The sequence below is a fragment of the Salmo salar genome, chromosome ssa01, assembly GCF_905237065.1.
Source record: "Salmo salar chromosome ssa01, Ssal_v3.1, whole genome shotgun sequence".
Classification (NCBI taxonomy): Eukaryota; Metazoa; Chordata; class Actinopteri; order Salmoniformes; family Salmonidae; genus Salmo; species Salmo salar.
The window spans coordinates 164,386,613-164,411,617 of record NC_059442.1 but is presented as its reverse complement, the minus strand read 5'-3'; the positions used below and the strand labels follow the sequence as shown (position 1 = coordinate 164,411,617).

At 45.4% G+C, this 25,005-nt stretch overlaps 1 protein-coding gene across 5 annotated transcripts in view; it reads right to left on the bottom strand.

Moving 5' to 3' along the window:
* tln1 (talin 1) overlaps positions 1 to 25,005 on the bottom strand; it is a 144,819-nt gene that overhangs the window by 4,570 nt on the left and 115,244 nt on the right. For 3 of the 5 annotated variants that reach the window (XM_045693648.1, XM_045693652.1, XM_045693649.1), the window contains 10 exons: positions 22,824 to 22,949; positions 14,419 to 14,535; positions 13,762 to 13,947; positions 13,250 to 13,357; positions 11,199 to 11,201; positions 7,218 to 7,323; positions 3,219 to 3,343; positions 2,625 to 2,750; positions 1,621 to 1,683; positions 857 to 1,039 (listed from right to left, as the gene is read on the bottom strand). In XM_045693648.1, the coding sequence (XP_045549604.1) occupies positions 857 to 1,039; positions 1,621 to 1,683; positions 2,625 to 2,750; positions 3,219 to 3,343; positions 7,218 to 7,323; positions 11,199 to 11,201; positions 13,250 to 13,357; positions 13,762 to 13,947; positions 14,419 to 14,535; positions 22,824 to 22,949 (1,143 nt within the window). The remainder of the gene's footprint in view (positions 1 to 856; positions 1,040 to 1,620; positions 1,684 to 2,624; positions 2,751 to 3,218; positions 3,344 to 7,217; positions 7,324 to 11,198; positions 11,202 to 13,249; positions 13,358 to 13,761; positions 13,948 to 14,418; positions 14,536 to 22,823; positions 22,950 to 25,005) is intronic. The other 2 variants (XM_045693650.1, XM_045693654.1) reach the window with 1 other exon arrangement.

The window sequence follows — 25,005 nt, the reverse complement described above, 5'->3', positions numbered from 1 at the left end:
GTTCTGAAACAGAATACCCTCCATATATGGATTGTGGAAATGATGAGTTTCCATGACGACACACCTCTAAAAGATAGTTTGCTAAACAGGAAGTTAAATGTCTCTTCTGCTGTGTCACCAGAGAATACTGACAGATAAGTTTCTACTGAGGTCTGAATGAGTTGGCTCCTCGCAGTTTTGGGCCTTTGGAGACAATAGAGGGGGGGTCTCCTCACCTGTCCTTTTCTTTATGGAACAACAGACACTTCTAGAAATACTGTAGCAATGGGATGTTAATAGATAGAGCCATTGATTTAGACCGTGACACGTCTCACTCCATCCCTCCCTCCCTCGGCTACGGCCTCCTCCAAATGAGCCCCAACTGTGGTCTTTGACCAAAAAAATATTTTCTAAGAAATAAAAACTGCAGAACCCCAGAAGGACTGGTCTAAGCTGGTCTAAACGTTATTGTTGAAGAGGCAGTAGAGACAAAAGCCACAATTAAAATCAAATGGCAGGGACGTAGTTTAGACAAGAAAAGGTACAGTGGGTATTGAAAGGGTCTGTAGTCATTAAAGACTAATAGCACTGTGACCAAATCAGGAATTGCTTCACTGCGAGGGATAAGGCTGTGCTAAAACCAACAAAGACACACGCCACCGCCCTATGGGATACTCAGTCTTTATGGCAGAGTCATAGCAAGTTTACCACTGTGTCACCATTGAAAAACCTTTTGACTGACTGTTTATCATCAACTGACTCCCCCCTGTCACATTGGTTTGTATGTATAGACTGAGCAGACAGAGCAGCTGCCTGGGGGGGGGGGACACACGACACACACAATAGGAGAAGTTCTATAAGTACATAGCACTCTGACCTGTAGCCTCTTCATGGTCTGGGAGTCCTGGTCAGCCTTGACCTTGCAGGCCACCAGGAGCTGGGCAGTGGAGGCAGACACCTGCTTGGCCGAGCTGACCAGCTTCTCCTCGCTGGCGTGGCCCTGCACTGCCGAGTTGGCCGCCTCGCACAGGTTGCTGGTCGCTGCAGCAACCATTCGGGCCTAGTGGAACAGAGTTGGAGAAGAGTGTTGTGAATGTATTCTGTTTGTCATCAAATCGGTGAGATAAATGAATGCCTCTATTATTAATTCACATGTGTAGACAAGAAATGATGCCACCATAAATATGAATAAGTTATATTCCTTAGTAATGGTGCTACTTTAGGTAGATGTTAATCATCTACTGGTTAAGGAATATTCAAATACCTCATCTACTGGTTAAGGAATGTTCTAATACCTCATCTACTGGTTAAGGAATGTTCTAATACCTCATCTACTGGTTAAGGAATGTTCTAATACCTCATCTACTGGTTAAGGAATATTCAAATACCTCATCTACTGGTTAAGGAATGTTCTAATACCTCATCTACTGGTTAAGGAATGTTCTAATACCTCATCTACTGGTTAAGGAATGTTCTAATACCTCATCTACTGGTTAAGGAATGTTCTAATACCTCATTTACTGGTTAAGGAATGTTCTAATACCTCATCTACTGGTTAAGGAATGTTTTAATACCTCATCTACTGGTTAAGGAATGTTTTAATACCTCATCTACTGGTTAAGGAATGACAGTGACACTTACGGCTGAAATGAGACCTTGAGACCACTGTCCATCATCCACTGCATTGGCTGGGCAGGCACCGACCTGAGAGAGCACAGCAAAAGAGAGTGGGAGAGTTAGTCTGAGCCCACAGGTCTGGGGAAAGAGTTAGTCTGGACACAGGTCTGGGGAGAGAGTCAGTCTGGTCTGGGGAGAGAGTCAGTCTGGTCTGGGGAGAGAGTCAATCTGGGCACACAGGCCTGGGAGAGAGTCAGTCTGGTCTGGGGAGAGAGTTAGTCAGGGCACACAGGTGTGGGGAGAGAGTTAGTCAGGGCACACAGGTGTGGGGAAAGAGTTAGTCTGGGCACACAGGTATGAGGAGAGAGTCAGTCTGGTCTGGGGAGAGAGTCAGTCTGGTCTGGGGAGAGAGTCAGTCTGGTCTGGGGAGAGAGTCAGTCTGGTCTGGGGAGAGAGTCAGTCTGGTCTGGGGAGAGAGTCAGTCTGGTCTGGGGAGAGAGTCAGTCTGGTCTGGGGAGAGAGTCAGTCTGGGCTCACAGGCCTGGGGAGAGAGTCAGTCTGGTCTGGGGAGAGAGTCAGTCTGGTCTGGGGAGAGAGTCAGTCTGGGCTCACAGGCCTGGGGAGAGAGTCAGTCTGGTCTGGGGAGAGAGTCAGTCTGGTCTGGGGAGAGAGTCAGTCTGGGCTCACAGGCCTGGGGAGAGAGTCAGTCTGGTCTGGGGAGAGAGTCAGTCTGGGCACACAGGTCTGGGGAAAGAGTTAGTCTGGTCACACAGGTCTGGGGAAAGAGTTAGTCTGGTCACACAGGTCTGGGGAAAGAGTTAGTCTGGGCACACGGGCCCGGGGAGAGTGTAAATCCAGCCTGGGCCACTCAGACGGTGTTGAATGACTACAGCATGAGTTAGACATTACTACCCAGCAGACACAGCTGGGCAAAACTGGTTGAAAAGATGTCATAATTACATTATTTCAACCAGTGAATTGCCCCCTGGGTAGGCCCAATACCGTACTGATAACTCTGGAGCGCTTACCTTCCCTTGCGCCACCAGTTCCCTCTGGGCGGCTGAGGCAGCTTTGACCAGAGCGCTGGTGGCGGCTGCGATCGATTTGGCCGCCTCCAGGATCTGCTCCTCGAAGTTCAGGCTCTCGTCCGCTTCCTGTTTACAAAACACAGAGAATGTTGGAGGCACGAAACACGTTAAACACACCATAACCTACTTTATGGCGCGACAAGTTGAGGACGCGGTTAGTGCACACAATATAGACATCCTGAGTGGTGTTAATAGGCCTACTCTACACCACTATGATGAGTACAGAGGGTGTCAACTACAGTATGTAACTTAAGCCCTCGACTCAAACATGAACATCTAAATGGATATCTAGACATTTTAAGTGGACGGTATCATTACTGTAGGGGTGTTCAAAGCGGACAGCTAACTAGTCCAGGAGGCCTCTACCCTTGAGGTCAAGACTGCGTAACCCTTTGCACAAGGAGTGGAGCACCAACACATGGTCTCTGATCCATAGGTGGAGGGTTAGTGTGTGACTGTGTCCCCCGCAGAGAGGCTTAGCTGGCTGGGCGAGGCATGGGGCCCTTCTGACGCGGGCAGAAAAAGCGTCCTCACCTTGGGTTTGGTGCGGGGCCTCAGCAGCTCCAGTTTCCTGGCGGCTGCTTCAATGGCGGCAGCAGCTCCCAGAAGCTCGTTCTCAGCGATGACCGTGGGGTCCTCGGGGTCCACCCATTCCGTTCCTGTTGACACACAAAAACGACATGTTAGTGCTAAACAACAGTACTCTTATTTATGGTCACTGAGGCATTACTGAATGCTCCTGTACAGTACATCACATGGTTATCTTCATAAAAGTTTTTGTCACACAGAACAATATGCCTCAAAGTTGTACTCTCAAAATGGAATGGTAATAAATATTCATTTTGCAGGTATATACAGTGTGTTGGGAGCCCATTGGTCCAGTGCATCACATTCAACATCACATGGTTACCATATATACACTGTTATAGTTCTCTTCCAAAGGAAGAACATTTTTAAGTTATCCTTTTTAGATAAAACTATAATAAATCTATTCACGCCACCAAATAACTGATAAAAACACACTGTTTTGCAATGAAGGTCTACAGTAGTCTCAACAGCACTCTGTAGGGTAGCACCATGGTGTAGCCGGAGGACAGCTATTTTCCATTCTCCTCTGGGTATATTGACTTCAATACAAAACGTAGGAGGCCCATTGTTCTCACCCCCTTCCATAGACTTACACAGTAATGATGACGACTTCCGGAGGACATCCTCCAACGTATCAGAGCTCTTGCAGTATGAACTGACATGTTGTCCACCCAATCAAAGGATAAGAGTATTAATCTAGTACTGAAAGAATAAGCTACAGCTAGCTAGCACTGCACTGCATAAAATGTGGTGAGTAGTTGACTCAAAGAGAAAGACAATAGTTGAACAGTTTTGAACAAATCAGCTATATATATTTGATTGTATTTTTTTTCACTTTGCTAGCTAATGCAGCTAGCTAATTTAGCCTACTCAAACACTCGGTTCAAACAGAAAGGAATTATATTTATGTTAGCTAGCTGGCTAAGGCAAAGTGATGATGCTGTTTGTACATGGCAGCTACAAAAGTGAACTGTTTGTGCGGGTGATCGGGGGTGTATTTATTCCGCAGATTCTGTTGAAAAACTTTTCTTAAAGTTATGCAAACGGAACGAAATGGGGATAAACCTACCTGAGTTTGTACTAATGATTACACCCTAGATCAGCTTAGATGCAGGCAAGAGTGTGCAAGGCGGTATTGAATGTGTCACTGTCTGTCACCTTGATTACTCAAATTTGTCTCTTGACCTGTGCACCTATGTTATAAACTTTCATTCGTAGCCTGGTTGTAGCAACCTCATGATGGGTATAGGGAAAATGTGAGTATCATGTAGTAGCCTAAACCTATCGATGTTACATTGAGCTGGGTGAATGGAATATGAATGACAGTCATCCAATATGCTGTAACACAAATAAGGACATGGTCATAAATCTCACTGATCTTAAATGGCACTGACCTCCACTGCTTTCCACATCCTCTGTCCTACTCATGCCTTTAGATTGCTACTGTATTCATGCTGCCGATATGATGGACAGCCTTTCAGTGGGCTGTTACCACGTATTGCTCACCACATCAATCTCCACGTCTTTTACCAGAGAGCAGATATAGACGTTCCTGTCTCATCGTCTGTTAAATCAAGACGTGGCATTATCACCAAGCCAGCGGCGAGGATTCCCTTTCAGGCTAAAGCATCTCTATCGGGGACTGCAGAAGATTGCTCTTTGGGGGGGCTCTAGTATTTCCCCTCTAAATCGGTGGGCGATGTGCTCATGGTGCGGTCTTGAGGACGACGCGCGGCTTGTTCTTGACACCTCCGGGATGGGGACTGGAGACGGCCGTGTGAAAGAGAAGGGCCCGTCGGGGCAGCAGCTGAGGGGGGGGGGGCTGTAAATTGAGTCTCAACGTTATGCGGGGCGGCCGCCCCCCTCTCTCTGACAGACTTGGGCTGAGTCTCATTCCAGAGAGGTGCTACCCTTCCTTTCTTTCTGCCCTTGTTCGATGTGCTTAACAAATCTGACATGACTAGGTATAGGTGTAAGCAATATCTCCGCCTGGTTTCAGTCATACTGCTAACACCTATCCTGCCCTATTAGATCTGTGACGCGATAGCGAGCTAGGCCAGAAGGGGAGGGGACAACTTTAAACTACAGCCACGGGAAGCTGCCATGCTGCCTCCTAAATAAACTACAGCCACGGGAAGCTGCCATGCTGCCTCCTAAATAAACTACAGCCACGGGAAGCTGCCATGCTGCCTCCTAAATAAACTACAGCCACGGGAAGCTGCCACGCTGCCTCCTAAATAAACTACAGCCACGGGAAGCTGCCACGCTGCCTCCTAAATACACTACAGCCACGGGAAGCTGCCATGCTGCCTCCTAAATAAACTACAGCCACGGGAAGCTGCCATGCTGCCTCCTAAATACACTACAGCCACGGGAAGCTGCCACGCTGCCTCCTAAATAAACTACAGCCACGGGAAGCTGCCACGCTGCCTCCTAAATAAACTACAGCCACGGGAAGCTGCCACGCTGCCTCCTAAATAAACTACAGCCACGGGAAGCTGCCACGCTGCCTCCTAAATACACTACAGCCACGGGAAGCTGCCACGCTGCCTCCTAAATAAACTACAGCCACGGGAAGCTGCCACGCTGCCTCCTAAATAAACTACAGCCACGGGAAGCTGCCACGCTGCCTCCTAAATAAACTACAGCCACGGGAAGCTGCCACGCTGCCTCCTAAATAAACTACAGCCACGGGAAGCTGCCATGCTGCCTCCTAAATAAACTACAGCCACGGGAAGCTGCCACGCTGCCTCCTAAATAAACTACAGCCACGGGAAGCTGCCACGCTGCCTCCTAAATAAACTACAGCCACGGGAAGCTGCCACGCTGCCTCCTAAATAAACTACAGCCACGGGAAGCTGCCACGCTGCCTCCTAAATACACTACAGCCACGGGAAGCTGCCACGCTGCCTCCTAAATAAACTACAGCCACGGGAAGCTGCCACGCTGCCTCCTAAATAAACTACAGCCACGGGAAGCTGCCATGCTGCCTCCTAAATAAACTACAGCCACGGGAAGCTGCCACGCTGCCTCCTAAATAAACTACAGCCACGGGAAGCTGCCATGCTGCCTCCTAAATAAACTACAGCCACGGGAAGCTGCCACGCTGCCTCCTAAATAAACTACAGCCACGGGAAGCTGCCACGCTGCCTCCTAAATAAACTACAGCCACGGGAAGCTGCCACGCTGCCTCCTAAATACACTACAGCCACGGGAAGCTGCCATGCTGCCTCCTAAATAAACTACAGCCACGGGAAGCTGCCATGCTGCCTCCTAAATACACTACAGCCACGGGAAGCTGCCATGCTGCCTCCTAAATAAACTACAGCCACGGGAAGCTGCCATGCTGCCTCCTAAATAAACTACAGCCATGCTGCCTTTTGGATAAAGGCGTCCTAATGCTTCCCAGCCAAAACAGTTCGGAAGAGTTCGAGTATATATTATGACAACATTTTGTGATGTTTTTGTTGGTTTTGGTCTTCGGTGAGGGTATTTCAGCTGTTCAGGCACACAACATTGTTTCTAGAGGTAAGCCGAAGTTCGGAGCCGAAAGTCTATGCCCCTTTGTCGGTGATTGGTTAACAGTAGAGATTCTTCAATAAAGTCTCTTGTCATTCAACGAGAGACTAATCGTTTTCATGCACATTTTTTAAATTGAGAAATACTGCACCAAACAACTTAGTTAGATGTAGTTTGATAAATTTATGACAGATTTCTTGAGTTATCTTAGATTATTCTGACTATTTTGAGGAAGTGAATACTGGCTATGGCTATGCCGCTTTTTTCTTGTTTTTCAAGCAAAGGTATTTTAAGGGAGTTCGTTTTGGCTAGCGGAGTTCAGCTAGGCGCCAGTCGAACTGAAGCATGCTGATACCTTAAGGAGGGGAGAGGTGGAAGAGCGACACGTGGGGAATGTAGTTCTGTAATAATAAGAGGTCAAGGTACCCTTCATGGCCTCGGCGGCCTGGATGAGCTCGGTGACGGAGCCTGCCACGCGCTTGGAGTAGTTAGCCAACTGCTGCTTGAGCTCGTGGCTGGGCTTCTGGATGATCTGTGGGAAGGGGACAAAGGAGAGACAACAACAGTTAGTCAGTCTCTCTCTACTAGGGTCTTTGTAGGACTAACACTGCAGCCAAAGACAGGGGATCTTTCGCAATGAATCGTTCCTCGAATCCTCTCTCCTTTTAACACATTGGACCTTGTCCTCTAATACAGTTAAGGAGGAGGATAGGAGGAATCCTAGAAAGACTAATTGAGAGAGTGAGCCACAGCCCCCATTGACACCTCAGACTTCAGCTATATTGCTTATGCTTCAAGACACTGCAATTCAATCATCTGTCACCTGCTGTACCTACTAACACAACGGAGTCTTCCATTTGGGACCATGAAAATGTAACACTGCTGGGTCTTCCATTTGGGACCATAACACTATTTGGAACTCACAGTTAAAGGTCTTTAAAAAGAATTGGGTGACAAATTTAAGATAAAGATATCAGGCTATTTACATTTAGCAATAAATAAAGGTGCTACAAAGACACCTTGTTAACAAACATAAACCACTCAGCCTCCACATGCCAAAGCACATTAGCAGTTTAGTCCAATTGGATGTGGACATGGGTGATCATGTGGGAAGAGCTTGCTAGTTGGTAGTGGCAGGGTGGTAGTGGGAGGGTGGTAGTGGGAGAGGGTGGTAGTGGCAGGGTGGTAGTGGCAGGGTGGTAGTGGCAGGGTGGTAGTGGGAGGGTGGTAGTGGGAGGGTGATTAGTGGCAGGGTGGTAGTGGCAGGGTGGTAGTGGGAGGGTGGTAGTGGAGGGTGGTAGTGGCAGGGTGGTAGTGGGAGGGTGGTAGTGGCAGGGTGGTAGTGGCAGGGTGGTAGTGGTAGTGGCAGGGTGGTAGTGGCAGGGTGGTAGTGGGAGGGTGGTAGTGGGAGGGTGGTAGTGGCAGGGTGGTAGTGGGAGGGTGGTAGTGGTGTAGTGGCAGGGTGGTAGTGGGAGGGTGGTAGTGGCAGGGTGGTAGTGGGAGAGGTTGGGCTATCCCAGAGCCATTGGCAGTGTCTGCAATTCCTCTCAAAGCTCATTGGATGAGAGGATCCAAAGTACGTCCCTCGGTCCTCCTGCAATGAGCTTTGACAGGAATTCAGGAAACAAGATTTGACAGCTAGTAATGTTTTCAGACTCAGCCATAGATACAGAGTTCAGCTAACTAGTTCAGAGTTCAGCCATTACAATGCATTCTCACCAGAAAGGACCAGCCTTGGAACATTTGGTGCCAACATGGCATGGTCTATAGACGTCTAGCCTCAAACAAACACTCAAACTCAGTATATAATATACAGTACATGGCTCTAGCCAGCCCCAGGCAGTGCCCCACTCATTATGTGTGTGTGTGTCAGTGTCCTCAGAGTGTCCTCCAGTGAGATGGACCTGGCCAGTTGGGCCTGGCAGACGACAGGTGCAGGGCATTAACAGTGCTCTGTGCCTATGGGACTCGCTGCGCCGAGGCATGCTGCGCTCCAGTTTATTCAGATGCGCTACTAGGAAAAGACAAGAGGAGCAGCGTGGCTGCACAGGAATGCGTGGCATGGCCGCTAGCCACACGCAAATACATACTGTACGTACAGGGACGCAACACACACAGGAAAGTCACATTTACACACGGGAGTAACACACACACACACACGTGAGTTGACCTGAGCCACAAGGTCATGGAGAACTGGAATAAGGAACTTACACTTTTGAAACAATACAGGGCATGGGAAAGTAATGAGTTGTGTGTATTGTGCACTCAGGCACAGAATTCCAACACACTCGGGCACAAACACATTATGTACATATACCCTGTACACACATTATGACAAACGCAAATCTCCATGCAGCAAGATAACATTAGTTGCATATTTGCTGTTAAGAACAATCTGTGTATTTCTCGATGCATTGATGTGTCAACTTGCTAAAAATCAAACATTATTTATAGTATTAGGATACTACCGCTTCTAGTATTGGGATACTACCATATTAGGATACTACCGCTTCTAGTATTAGGATACTACCGCTTCTAGTATTAGGATACTACCGCTTCTAGTATTAGGATACTACTGTATTAGGATACTACCGCTTCTAGTATTAGAATACTACTGTATTAGGATACTACCGCTTCTAGTATTAGGATACTACTGTATTAGGATACTACCGCTTCTAGTATTAGGATACTACCGCTTCTAGTATTAGGATACTACTGTATTAGGATACTACCGCTTCTAGTATTAGGATACTACTGTATTAGGATACTACCGCTTCTAGTATTAGAATACTACCGCTTCTAGTATTAGGATACTACCGCATTAGGATACTACCACTTCTAGTATTAGAATACTTTCATATTAGGATACTACCACTTCTAGTATTAGAATACTACCATATTAGGATACTACCACTTCTAGTATTAGAATACTACCGCTTCTAGTATTAGGATATTACCATATTAGGATACTACCGCTTCTAGTATTAGGATACTACCGCTTCTAGTATTAGGATACTACCGCTTCTAGTATTAGGATACTACTGTATTAGGATACTACCGCTTCTAGTATTAGAATACTACCGCTTCTAGTATTAGAATACTACCGCTTCTAGTATTAGAATACTTTCATATTAGGATACTACCACTTCTAGTATTAGAATACTACCGCTTCTAGTATTAGGATATTACCATATTAGGATACTACCGCTTCTAGTATTAGGATACTACCGCTTCTAGTATTAGGATACTACCGCTTCTAGTATTAGGATACTACCGCTTCTAGTATTAGAATACTTTCATATTAGGATACTACCACTTCTAGTATTAGAATACTACCATATTAGGATACTGCCACTTCTAGTATTAGGATACTACCGCTTCTAGTATTAGGATACTACCGCTTCTAGTATTAGGATACTACCGCTTCTAGTATTAGGATACTACCATATTAGGATACTACCGCTTCTAGTATTAGGATACTACCGCTTCTAGTATTAGGATACTACCGCTTCTAGTATTAGGATACTACCGCTTCTAGTATTAGGATACTACAATATTAGGATACTACCACTTCTAGTATTAGGATACTACCATATTAGGATACTACCGCTTCTAGTATTAGGATACTACCATATTAGGATACTACCGTTTCTAGTATTAGGATACTACCGCTTCTAGTATTAGGATACTACCATATTAGGATACTACCGCTTCTAGTATTAGGATACTACCGCTTCTAGTATTAGGATACTCCCATATTAGGATACTACCGTTTCTAGTATTGGGATACTACCATATTAGGATATTGCCGCTTCTAGTATTAGGATACTACCATATTAGGATACTACCGCTTCTAGTATTAGGATACTACCACTTCTAGTATTAGGATACTACCATATTAGGATACTACCACTTCTAGTATTAGGATACTACCGCTTCTAGTAGCTCTCATATAATTTCACACAAAATGTAATATAATGTTGCGGATAAAGTTCGGAACGACACAATTTCATGTGTACAACCTTTAAAAACCTGCATCACTATGCTGAGAGCGTTTCCGTTTGAAAAAATACATAGTTTTGTGTTTTTCGAGCTTCCATACTACATAATGAGGATGAGGAAGTGAATCTCTGGTTTCTCAAAAACAAGTGAAACCAAAACATTTTATTTGTTTAGAAAAAAAAAAGCAAACCTTTTCTTTAAAACCAGCTTGAGAGCCAGGTAAGTGTAGATCTGAGGTAATATAATTGTATTAACAACTTTAGAGCCAGATAAGGAGAGATGTGTGGATCTGGTCTAGGATCTGCTGAGGACAGTGTTCTCAGGGAGGTGAAAGTATGTCCCCAGAACTGGGTCAATGGAACGCCACACTCGTGCAGTCAATCACATAGCCTTACTAATACTCACCGGCTACATCATCACAGTCAACAGTGAGACCCAGATCATTCACAGGAAATTGGGGGGGGAAGGTGGAGAGGAAATTCATCAGGACCTTTCGATTACATTTTAATGGACATTCAATTTCACGGTGGAGAAAGTATATGAAAATACCAGGTGAGAAAATGTGCATGAAAATGGTTTGTAATGTGATATCATCTTTATATCGTTTGATTTTCATTTATATCTATAGTAATGAACAACTTAATCATGGCAGAATTCTATCTTGAGATCTGTGCATGTGACAAAAAATGTTTAAATCTCCCATTGACATCAATGCATGATTTATGTGAAAGTCTGAGTAAGTCAACGTCCAAGTAAGCACACAGATCTCAAATTACGATTTGTCCCTTTTGATTTCTCTTTTTGCAACCAAACAAGCAATTTAACAGCTCCCAAATATAGTTCCAATATCTCTGCACCCTGAGGAAGTCCCTTGCTGATTAGTTCCTGAGTGGAATCCAAGAGCTCTAGTGGTCACCATGTTAACCGATATCCCTTCCTTCTTAAAGGAGTGAGATTGCTACACACCCATCTCTATAATAGACATGACTGTGGCTTAACACCTAGCGCTCTCCGCCCACCAATTAGACCCTCCTCAACACAGGGGGTGTTGAGGAGGGAAAAGGACGTTGACATTATATGTGACCTCTGACATTGGGAGTGGGGGCGGGGCTATGGGTTGGTTTTAATGATAGATAAGGCTTTTTATGTCCCATGGCAACAGATATATCATAAATCACATGGTAAATTAATCTCTGTGTGTGTGTTTGTGCGTATCTGTGGGGGGGGGGGTTGTGTGTCTTGGAAACATCTCTTGGGACAATATTGACACTCTTTGCTCAGTTATGGGGGCAGAGGGGCAGGTGTAGTATTTTGGGAGCTATAGGAATTGCTGTTTGAAACGGTCTCATCCAGAGCCCTCGGAAAGATGTGGGGTGAAGGAATGGAGGGAGGGGTGAAGGGAGGGAGGGAGGGAGGGGGTGAAGGGAGGGAGGGAGGAGGGGGAAGGGAGGGAGGGGTGAAGGAAGGGAGGGAGGGGGTGAAGGGAGGGAGGGGTGTGTGGGTAGAGGGGAATGTGGGGTGTGTGGGGTAGTGGGAGGCAGGGGGTGTGTGGGGTAGAGGGAGGCAGGGGGTGTGTGGGGTAGAGGGAGGCAGGGAGTGTGTGGGGTAGAGGGAGGCAGGGGGTGTGTGGGGTAGAGGGAGGCAGGGGGTGTGTGGGGTAGTGGAAGGCAGGGGGTGTGTGGGGTAGAGGGAGGCAGGGGGTGTGTGGGGTAGTGGGAGGCAGGGGGGGTGTGGGGTGAAGGGAGGCAGGGGGGTGTGGGGTGGAGGGAGGGAGGGGTGTGTGAGGTGAAGGGGGGTGTGGGGTAGAGGGAGGGGGTGTGTGGGGTGAAGGGGGGTGTGGGGTAGAGGGAGGGAGGGGGTGTGTGGGGTGAAAGGGGGGTGTGGGGTAGAGGGAGGGAGGGGGTGAAGGGGGGGTGTGTGTGGGAGGTGTTGGTATACCCTCCCTAGTCCCCACAACCCTGACAGCAGTGGTGGTCACCACTAACCCTGGTCTTGGACATCTACTGTGTGTGGAGCCTGTTGTTCCAGCCCAGCACTAACGCACCTGATTCAACTAATCATGATTCAGTGATTCATGTTGTTCCAGCCCAGCACTAACGCACCTGATTCAACTAATCATGATTCAGTGATTCATGTTGTTCCAGCCCAGCACTAACGCACCTGATTCAGCTAATCATGATTCAGTGATTCATGTTGTTCCAGCCCAGCACTAACGCACCTGATTCAGCTAATCATGATTCAGTGATTCATGTTGTTCCTGCCCAGCATTAACGCACCTGATTCAACTAATCATCAACACCTTCATTCAGTGATTCAGGTTGTTTAGTGCTAGTGGGCTTGAACCAACGCCTGCACATCAAACCATCCCCCGCAAAAATCAACACTTTGACAAACAGCGGCCATTTCTTACCCCTTATATAAAATAATATTAAAATAAGAGATACATGTAATCTTACCACTAGCACATGCTCCAGCAGACCCAGGTAGCCCACGGCACACTCGTTGCCATAGCGCAGGGCCCGGCTCTGAACTTCCTTGCTGACCTCTGGGTGGTAGGCGGCTTGCTGTGGAGACCACACTGACACACATTAGTATGGGACATATATGACTGGTGCACGAATAGATAACATTGGGTTTTTCTTTGCTGTATTCAAAAATATTCATTTCGATAATTAAAAAAAGGTATTAGAGAGCTCGTCATTCCACCTAGCATGCTAGCTGCTCCCATAGACTTCCAGTCATTACGCTAATGCTAGTTATCAATGGCTCCAGAAACTACCTTCAAATTCCTTCAAACAGAGATATACAAATGAGTTCATCTGACTCTGGGTAAGTAGAGAAAAATGCCTTAATTGACAAAATCTTGAAGTATCCCTTTAAGGTTGTCGAGGGCGATAAGCTCCAAGGAGCTAGAGAAGATAAAGGTTATCTGAAGGTTATCGAAGGGTCGTCTTGACCCCTTTCTGACCTTGCACGAGTGCAGCATGTCGGCGATGGCCCTCCTGCTCAGGTTGGCCGTAGCGATTACGTCCTCCTGGCGACACGAGTTCCCAGCAGCCACTGCTTTGGCTGTTGCCTGGGTGATGCCTTTGGTCATGCGGATGAAATCCTCTGGAGTAGACGTCTTGGGGGGAGGGTCACCATTGCTGAACACCTGAGAGAGAACAAAACAGTAACTATTTCCTTAGCCTGTTGGTAGCTATAATACTCCATTATTTGTTATAATAAGACATTATAAAAAAAAGGCCCATGCGTGCATATAGGATTATAATATGTTATATCGTTCTTCAAAATAGTTTTTCAACTTAACAATATAACTTACTGTGATGATAAATACACTATTGTGTATTTGATGTACAGATCATTTTTGAATACGGTATTACAGCGTTGTATGACGTGTGTATGATGAGTGATTATGTTAAATTTCCATCTCAAACTGGATAAATATGTCTTCTATTATACTGTTCTCAAATTAAAGCTGGTTGATTTTGAGTTGAAACTTCTGTTGTCCAGTGACACTTCAAGGCAACTGTCCTCTGGTGTGACAGCATATAAATAGAATGACAGAACAGTGACTTGAATGGGCATTCTAGTTATTCTATTTCTGTGTGTCAGTGCCACTCACAGCCAGTTCCTGTTTGATGTGCTCAATGGTGGCCTCCAGTCCCCGTGTGCCCTTGGTGGCCTCGTCCTCCACTGCCTTCACTGTCTTCAGGAGTGACGTCACGTTGGTCACCATCACCTGGGGGGACAAGGGGACAGACATACAGTAGAGGTGTTATTACTATGTGAAAGAGTTGGGGGACAGACATATTGGGACATTCTCATGGATCAGAGCTATTCTTCCCCTTAAAGTCCAGAGCTCTCAACCACACTGGTGTATTCTCAGGTATGGTAGAGAGAAGGGAACTGGTATATTCTCAGTCAGGTATGGTAGAGAGAAGGGAACTGGTGTATTCTCAGTCAGGTATGGTAGAGAGAAGGGAACTGGTGTATTCTCAGGTATGGCAAAGAGAAGGGAACTGGTGTATTCTCAGTCAGGTATGGTAGAGAGAAGGGAACTGGTGTATTCTCAGTCAGGTATGGTAGAGAGAAGGGAACTGGTATATTCTCAGTCAGGTATGGTAGAGAGAAGGGAACTGGTGTATTCTCAGGTATGGTAGAGAGAAGGGAACTGGTATATTCTCAGGTATGGCAAAGAGAAGGGAACTGGTGTATTCTCAGTCAGGTATGGTAGAGAGAAGGGAACTGGTGTATTCTCAGGTATGGCAAAGAGAAGGGAACTGGTGTATTCTCAGTCAGGTATGGTAGAGAGAAGGGAACTGGTATATTCTCAGTCAGGTATGGTAGAGAGAAGGGAACTGGTATATTCTCAGGTATGGTAGAGAGAAGGGAACTGGTATATTCTCAGTCAGGTATGGCAGAGAGAAGGGAACTGGTGTATTCTCAGGTATGGCAAAGAGAAGGGAACTGGTGTATTCTCAGTCAGGTATGGTAGAGAGAAGGGAACTGGTGTATTCTCAGTCAGGTATGGTAGAGAGAAGGGAACTGGTGTATTCTCAGTCAGGTATGGTAGAGAGAAGGGAACTGGTGTATTCTCAGGTATGGTAGAGAGAAGGGAACTGGTGTATTCTCAGGTACGGTAGAAAGAAGGGAACTGGTGTATTCTCAGTCAGGTATGGTAGAGAGAAGGGAACTGGTGTATTCTCAGTCAGGTATGGTAGAGAGAAGGGAACTGGTGTATTCTCAGGTATGGTAGAGAGAAGGAAACTGGTGTATTCTCAGGTATGGTAAAGAGAAGGGAACTGGTGTATTCTCAGGTATGGTAGAGAGAAGGGAACTGGTGTATTCTCAGGTATGGCAAAGGGAAGGGAACTGGTATATTATCAGGTATGGTAAAGAGAAGGAAACTGGTGTATTCTCAGTCAGGTATGGTAGAGAGAAGGGAACTGGTGTATTCTCAGTCAGGTATGGCAAAGGGAAGGGAACTGGTATATTATCAGGTATGGTAAAGAGAAGGAAACTGGTGTATTCTCAGTCAGGTATGGTAAAGAGAAGGAAACTGGTGTATTCTCAGTCAGGTATGGTAGAGAGAAGGGAACTGGTGTATTCTCAGTCAGGTATGGTAGAGAGAAGGGAACTGGTGTATTCTCAGGTATGGTAAAGAGAAGGAAACTGGTGTATTCTCAGTCAGGTATGGTAGAGAGAAGGGAACTGGTGTATTCTCAGTCAGGTATGGCAAAGGGAAGGGAACTGGTGTATTCTCAGGTATGGTAGAGAGAAGGGAACTGGTGTATTCTCAGTCAGGTATGGTAGAGAGAAGGGAACTGGTGTATTCTCAGTCAGGTATGGTAAAGAGAAGGGAACTGGTGTATTCTCAGTCAGGTATGGTAGAGAGAAGGGAACTGGTGTATTCTCAGTCAGGTATGGTAGAGAGAAGGGAACTGGTGTATTCTCAGTCAGGTATGGTAGAGAGAAGGGAACTGGTGTATTCTCAGTCAGGTATGGTAGAGAGAAGGGAACTGGTGTATTCTCAGTCAGGTATGGTAGAGAGAAGGGAACTGGTGTATTCTCAGTCAGGTATGGTAGAGAGAAGGGAACTGGTGTATTCTCAGGAATGGCAAAGAGAAGGGAACTGGTGTATTCTCAGGTATGGTAGAGAGAAGGGAACTGGTGTATTCTCAGTCAGGTATGGTAGAGAGAAGGGAACTGGTGTATTCTCAGTCAGGTATGGTAAAGAGAAGGGAACTGGTGTATTCTCAGTCAGGTATGGTAGAGAGAAGGGAACTGGTGTATTCTCAGTCAGGTATGGTAGAGAGAAGGGAACTGGTGTATTCTCAGTCAGGTATGGTAGAGAGAAGGGAACTGGTGTATTCTCAGTCAGGTATGGTAGAGAGAAGGGAACTGGTGTATTCTCAGTCAGGTATGGTAGAGAGAAGGGAACTGGTGTATTCTCAGTCAGGTATGGTAGAGAGAAGGGAACTGGTGTATTCTCAGGAATGGCAAAGAGAAGGGAACTGGTGTATTCTCAGGTATAGTAGAGTGAAGGGAACTGGTGTATTCTCAGTCAGGTATGGTAGAGAGAAGGGAACTGGTATATTCTCAGTCAGGTACGGTAGAGAGAAGGGAACTGGTGTATTCTCAGTCAGGTATGGTAGAGAGAAGGGAACTGGTATATTCTCAGTCAGGTATGGTAGAGAGAAGGGAACTGGTATATTCTCAGTCAGGTATGGTAGAGAGAAGGGAACTGGTATATTCTCAGTCAGGTATGGTAGAGAGAAGGGAACTGGTGTATTCTCAGTCAGGTATGGTAGAGAGAAGGGAACTGGTATATTCTCAGTCAGGTATGGTAGAGAGAAGGGAACTGGTGTATTCTCAGTCAGGTATGGTAGAGAGAAGGGAACTGGTGTATTCTCAGTCAGGTATGGTAGAGAGAAGGGAACTGGTATATTCTCAGTCAGGTATGGTAGAGAGAAGGGAACTGGTATATTCTCAGTCAGGTATGGTAGAGAGAAGGGAACTGGTATATTCTCAGTCAGGTATGGTAGAGAGAAGGGAACTGGTGTATTCTCAGTCAGGTATGGTAGAGAGAAGGGAACTGGTCTATTCTCAGTCAGGTATGGTAGAGAGAAGGGAACTGGTATATTCTCAGTCAGGTATGGTAGAGAGAAGGGAACTGGTATATTCTCAGTCAGGTATGGTAGAGAGAAGGGAACTGGTGTATTCTCAGTCAGGTATGGTAGAGAGAAGGGAACTGGTATATTCTCAGTCAGGTATGGTAGAGAGAAGGGAACTGGTGTATTCTCAGTCAGGTATGGTAGAGAGAAGGGAACTGGTGTATTCTCAGTCAGGTATGGTAGAGAGAAGGGAACTGGTATATTCTCAGTCAGGTATGGTAGAGAGAAGGGAACTGGTGTATTCTCAGTCAGGTATGGTAGAGAGAAGGGAACTGGTATATTCTCAGTCAGGTATGGTAGAGAGAAGGGAACTGGTGTATTCTCAGTCAGGTATGGTAGAGAGAAGGGAACTGGTTTATTCTCAGTCAGGTATGGTAGAGAGAAGGGTTGTGAAAAGTGATAGAGGAAAAGAGATCAAGACGAGAAAGGAAAGGGTGAGACAGACAGACAGACAGACAGACAGACAGACAGACAAGAGAGAATGGGAGAGACTGGGAAGAGAGAGAGACAAAGAATGGGAGAGACTGGGAAGAGAGAGAGAGAGAATGGGAGAGACTGGGAAGAGAGAGAGAGAGAGAATGGGAGAGACTGGGAAGAGAGAGAGAGAGAGAATGGGAGAGACTGGGAAGAGAGAGAGAGAGAGAATGGGAGAGACTGGGAAGAGAGAGAGAGAGAGAATGGGAGAGACTGGGAAGAGAGAGAGAGAGAGAATGGGAGAGACTGGGAAGAGAGAGAGAGAGAGAATGGGAGAGACTGGGAAGAGAGAGAGAGAGAGAATGGGAGAGACTGGGAAGAGAGAGAGAGAGAGAATGGGAGAGACTGGGAAGAGAGAGAGAGAGAATGGGAGAGACTGGGAAGAGAGAGAGAGAGAGAATGGGAAGAGAGAGAGAGAGAGACTGGGAAGAGAGAGAGATAGAGAATGGGAGAGACTGGGAAGAGAGAGAGAGAGAGAATGGGAGAGACTGGGAAGAGAGAGAGAGAGAGAATGGGAGAGACTGGGAAGAGAGAGAGAGAGAGAATGGGAGAGACTGGGAAGAGAGAGAGAGAGAGAATGGGAGAGACTGGGAAGAGAGAGAGAGAGAGAATGGGAGAGACTGGGAAGAGAGAGAGAGAGAGAATGGGAGAGACTGGGAAGAGAGAGAGAGAGAGAATGGGAGAGACTGGGAAGAGAGAGAGAGAGAGAATGGGAGAGACTGGGAAGAGAGAGAGAGAGAGAATGGGAGAGACTGGGAAGAGAGAGAGAGAGAGAATGGGAGAGACTGGGAAGAGAGAGAGAGAGAGAATGGGAGAGACTGGGAAGAGAGAGAGAGAGAGAATGGGAGAGACTGGGAAGAGAGAGAGAGAGAGAATGGGAGAGACTGGGAAGAGAGAGAGAGAGAGAATGGGAGAGACTGGGAAGAGAGAGAGAGAGAGAATGGGAAGAGAGAGAGAGAGAGAATGGGAGAGACTGGGAAGAGAGAGAGAGAGAATGGGAGAGACTGGGAAGAGAGAGAGAGAGAATGGGAGAGACTGGGAAGAGAGAGAGAGAGAGAATGGGAGAGACTGGGAAGAGAGAGAGAGAATGGGAGAGACTGGGAAGAGAGAGAGAGAGAGAATGGGAGAGACTGGGAAGAGAGAGAGAGAGAGAATGGGAGAGACTGGGAAGAGAGAGACAGAGAATGGGAGAGACTGGGAAGAGAGAGAGAGAATGGGAGAGACTGGGAAGAGAGAGAGAGAGAGAATGGGAGAGACTGGGAAGAGAGAGACAGAGAATGGGAGAGACTGGGAAGAGAGAGACAGAGAATGGGAGAGACTGGGAAGAGAGAGAGACAGAGAATGGGAGAGACTTGGAAGAGAGAGAGACAGAGAATGGGAGAGACTTGGAAGAGAGAGAGACTACTGTGACTTTGGTTCCATTAAAAGCACTGTATAAAACCCATGTATTATTATTATGAAGAGAAAATGGAGTGGAGGGACAGGGGAGAGTTCTAAGGTTGCCAGGGAGGCCGGCCACACACACACACACTTCTCCCAGCGAGTGGCGATGTACTGCCAGACTGCCCCAGTGTGATAGCCTTGCCCTATGCTCCGTTCCGGGTCAGCAGGGGGAGGAGGGAGAGATTAGTGCAGAGTTACACCCTCAGCTGTCAACAGACACTTCAGTTCTGAATCAGATGATTTATGACTGACAGACTTAAAGAAGAGATAAAGTACAGGGTGTAGTTGAGGTCAGTGTTTTGGCTATAAAGTACCTTAGGAAAACTTTACTGACAGCTGTGTGTGTGTGTGTGTGTGTGTGTGTGTGTGTGTGTGTAGCGATACATGCCCCCCTCCCTCCGAATCATGTAAAATACTACATTGAACAAAAATATAGATTGCAGAAATTTTCCATACGCACAAAACGCTTATTTCTCTCAGATGTTGTGCACAAATTTGTTTACATCCCTGTTAGTGAGCATTTCTCCTTTGCCAAGATAATACATCCATCTGACAGGTGTGGCATATCAAGAAGCTGATTAAACAGCATGATCATTACACAGGTGCAACTTATGCTGGGGACAATAAAAGGCCACTTTAAAATGTGCAGTTTTGTCACAATGCCACAGATGTCATTTCTCTATCATAAGCTGCCTTCGGGGGTGCTGAAGAGTATTGCTGTCTGTATTAAGTTATTTTGTGTGGAAAAAATGTATTCTGATTGGCTGGGCCTGGCTCCCAAGTGGGTAGACCTATGCCTTCCCAGGCGCCCCTGCCCAAATCATGTGTAATCCATTGATTAGGGCCAAATAATTGTTTTTCAATTGACTGATTTCCTTATATGAACTGTAACTCAGTAAAATCTCTGAAATTGTTGCATGTTGTGTTTATATTTTTGTTCTATATAAAGTACCAGTCAAAAGTTTGGACACACCTACTCATTCAAGGGTTTTTCTTTATTTTTACTATTTTCTACATAGTAGAATAATTTATTTTAATTTTTTATTTTACCTTTATTCAGTGCCTCTTTGCTTGACATCATGGGAAAATCAAAAGAAATCAGCCAAGTCCTCAGAAAAAAGACCTCAGAAAAAAAAACTCCACAAGTCTGGTTCATCCTTGGGAGCAATTTTCAAACGCCTGAAGGTACCACGTTCATCTGTACAAACAATAGTACGCATGTACAAACACCATGGGACCACGCAGCCGTCATACCGCTCAGGAATGAGACGCGTTCTGTCTCCTAGAGATTAACATACTTTGGTGTGAAAAGTGCAAATCAATCCCAGAACAACAGCAAAAGACCTTGTGAAGATGCTGGAGGAAACAGGTACAAAAGTATCTATATCCACAGTAAAACGAGTCCTATATCGACATAACCTGAAAGGCTGCTCAGCAAAGAAGAAGCTACTGCTCCAAAACCGCCATAAAAAAGCCAGACTATGGTTTGCAACTGCACATGGGGACAAAGATCGTACTTTTGGGAGAAATGTCCTCTGGTCTGATGAAACAAAAATAGAACTGTTTGGCCATAATGACCATCGTTATGTTTGGAGGAAAAAGGGGGAGGCTTGTAAGCCGAAGAACACCATCCCAACCATGAAGCGTGGGGGTGGCAGCATCATGTTGTGGGGGTACTTTGCTGCAGGAGGGACCGGTGCACTTCACAAAATAGATGGCATGACGAGGGAGGAAAATTATAATTATTATTGCCTTTAAATTGTTTAACTTGGGTCAAACGTTTCAGGTAGCCTTCCACAAGCTTCCCACAATAAGTTGGGTCAATTTTGGCCCATTCCTCCTGACAGAGCTGGTGTAACTGAGTCAGGTTTGTAGACCTCCTTGCTCGCAGACACTTTTTCAGTTCTGCCCACAAATTTTCTATAGAATTGAGGTCAGGGCTTTGTGATGGCCACTCCAATACCTTGACTTTGTTGTCCTTAAGCCATTTTGCCACAACTTTGGAAGTATGCTTGGGGTCATTGTCCATTTGGAAGACCCATTTGCAATCAAGCTTTAACTTCCTGACTGATGTGTTGAGATGTTGCTTCAATATATCCACATAATTTTCCTCCCTCATGATGCCATCTATTTCGTGAAGTACACCAGTCCCTCCTGCAGCAAAGCACCCCCACAACATGATGCTGCCATCCCCGTGCTTCACGGTTGGGATGGTGTTCATCGGCTTGCAAGCCTGTGATACAATGAATGATACAGTGAATGATAAGTGAAATAATCTGTCTGTAAACAATTGTTGGAAAAATTACTTCTTTGTCTTAACCGACTTGCCAAAACTATAGTCTTAACAAGACATTTGTGGAGTGGTTGAAAAACTAGTTTTAATGACACCAACCTAAGTGTATGTAAACTTCCGACTTCAACTGTATGTATGTATGTATGTATGTATGTATGTATGTATGTATGTATGTATGTATGTATGTATGTATGTATGTATGTATGTACGTATACACACACACACACACACACACACACATACATACAGGCACACACACCCACACACTGCTGTTCAAAAGTTTGGGGTCACTTAGAAATGTCATTGTTTTTGAAAGAAAAGCAATTTTTTTGGTCCATTAAAATAACATCAAATTTAGTGACATCACAGCCTTAGCAGCAGTCCTCAACTGGCATCTTCATTAAATAGCACCCGCAAAACACCAGTCTCAACGTCAACAGTGAAGAGGCGACTCCGGGATGCTGGCCCTCTAGGCAGAGTTGCAAAGAAAAAGCCATATCTCAGACTGGCCCCAAAAAAATAAAGATTAAGATGGGCCTTTTAAAATGATAAACTTAGATAAACTAACACAACATGCCATTGGAACACAGGAGTGATGGTTGCTGATAATGGGCCTCTGTATGCCTATGTAGATATTCCATTAAAAATAAACATAATCTGCCGTTTCCAGCTACAATAGTCATTTACAACATTAACAATGTCTACACTGTATTTCTGATCAATTTGATGTTATTTGAATGGACACAAAATGCGCTTTTCTTTCAAAAACAAGGACATTTCTAAGTGACCCCAAACTTTTGAACGGTAGTGTTTATATATATATATAAAGTATAAAAGTGAAATTAATTTACATTGTTTACTGTATATAAGAGGGAGACTGGTGTTAGAGACCCAATACGTGTTAGTGACATCACAGCAGTCCAGAGCTACAGAGAAACGATTTCATAAATATATTTGAAAGCATTTTTCCAGTTTTATTGAAAGGGATAGACAGAAATGAAGACGAGACAGATAGATGGAACATAGTGTGAAGACCGGTACAGGTCGGGATTCCATCCCACGCAGGCAAGGGATGGCATATGTGCTGAGGGCAGCTGCCTTATCCCCTGGATCAACCCCAGGCCCAGAAGAGGACTATTTTACCTTGGCAGAGTTCTTCAGCTGCAGCATGGCAGGGTCGTCGTGAGGCTTGCCTGCAGCGGCCTTGGTAGCGCTGATGAGGTCACTCAGAGCCTTGGCAACATCTTTGACAGCGTTGATCAGGACCACCTATAGAGGGCCCACCAGAGAAGGAAACAAGTGACTGGAGGTTTACAATGGTAAAACAATGACATCTACTGGCTGGTAACACGCACGCACGCACGCACGCACGCACACACGCACACACGCACACACGCACACACACGTCCTCGTGAAGAATGATGGAATGGGATGGTAAGAGATTCACAGGTAATAGAGAATCTGACCAAAAACCTCAGTGTCTATTCACACCAACAACAGTGTCTATTCACACCAACAACAGTGTCTATTCACACCAACAACAGTGTCTATTCACACCAACAACAGTGTCTATTCACACCAACAACAGTGTCTATTCACACCAACAACAGTGTCTATTCACACCAATAACAGTGTGTAATCACACCAACAACAGTGTGTAATCACACCAACAACAGTGTCTATTCACACCAACAACAGTGTCTATTCACATCAACAACAGTGTGTAATCACACAAACAACAGTGTCTATTCACACCAACAACAGTGTCTATTCACACCAACAACAGTGTCTATTCACACCAACAACAGTGTCTATTCACACCAACAACAGTGTCTATTCACACCAATAACAGTGTCTATTCACACCAACAACAGTGTCTATTCACACCAACAACAGTGTCTATTCACACCAACAACAGTGTCTATTCACACCAATAACAGTGTCTATTCACACCAATAACAGTGTGTAATCACACCAATAACAGTGTGTATTCATCCCATTATTACATTACATTACATTTTAGCAGACGCTCTTATCCAGAGCGACTTACAGTAGTGAATGCATACATTTCATTTTTTTTTTCTCTCTCCGTACTGGCCCCCCGTGGGAATCGAACCCACAACCATGGCGTTGCAAACACCATGCTCTACTAACTGAGCCACAGGGAAGACTGTCCCCATAACAGACAGCAGATAAAAGCAGATTTTGGATGACTATAATAATAAAGGTGGGACCACCAGACTAGACAATGTATTGAAAGAACTCCGTAGAGCCATTCTTCCTAGATTTCCACTGACATTGGAAATCAAAAGTACTCCAGACAAAGTAGTAATTACTGGGAATAAGCAGGTTGAACAAAAGCAGCCTGTTGTTCAAATTAGCGCATTCACCAACGCATTGTGGGGCATGATTACCAATAGGATGGTTAGGGAGGAGCCAAGCAGAGTGGGGAGCAGCAGCTAGAAGAAAATGGAACACCATTGGACAGATCGGAAAATGGATCAATCAATGAGCCAAATCCAACCCATCAAATATGAGACAATCCAACCCAATCGAAGTTGTACAAAGTGAGGGTGGCTAGTTAGTCAGAGCCCGGCAGCAAATAAACTTTAAAAACTTTAAAAACACGTTTCAAATCAACTGTATGCCATATGAGAGATGAGAACACACCCTTGAAAACCATCAGACTGAATAAAGACCGCACAAAAGGTTTTTGTCTGCATAATGCAGGACTAGCTGACTTTGTAAACAGGAAGCTCGTAAATGCTGATGCTTTTGGAAACTTTAATGCACAACGGTGGTTTCTTAAGGCTTTTAGTGCTTAAGCATAGAAACCATGTCAGCAATTCAGCAGAGAACCCTTAAATTACATTAGCTGAAGAATGAACGTCCACCACAGTTAAAAACTCAATCCGTCTGTAGCAGGTTTGAGGCATGTGGTGGCTAACGTAGCTACTGAAGGGAGGGGCATGGAGAGTAGTATTATCAACTCAAAACATCTTGCTTGGCTCCTTCTCTCTTAAGTCTAGTCATGAAGCTCTGCTGTGTCTGCAGGCTGTTAATACAGCCCTGAAGATCATCATTATTTAAATCTTGGCCCGTATCCACAAAGTCTCTCAGTGTAAGAGTGCTGATCTAGGATCGGTTTTGCCTCATAATAAATAAGATTATATGGACAGATGGGAACTGATCCTAGATCATAATGAATAAGATTATATGGACAGATGGGACCTGATCCTAGATCATAATGAATAAGATTATATGGACAGATGGGACCTGATCCTAGATCATAATGAATAAGATTATATGGACAGATGGGAACTGA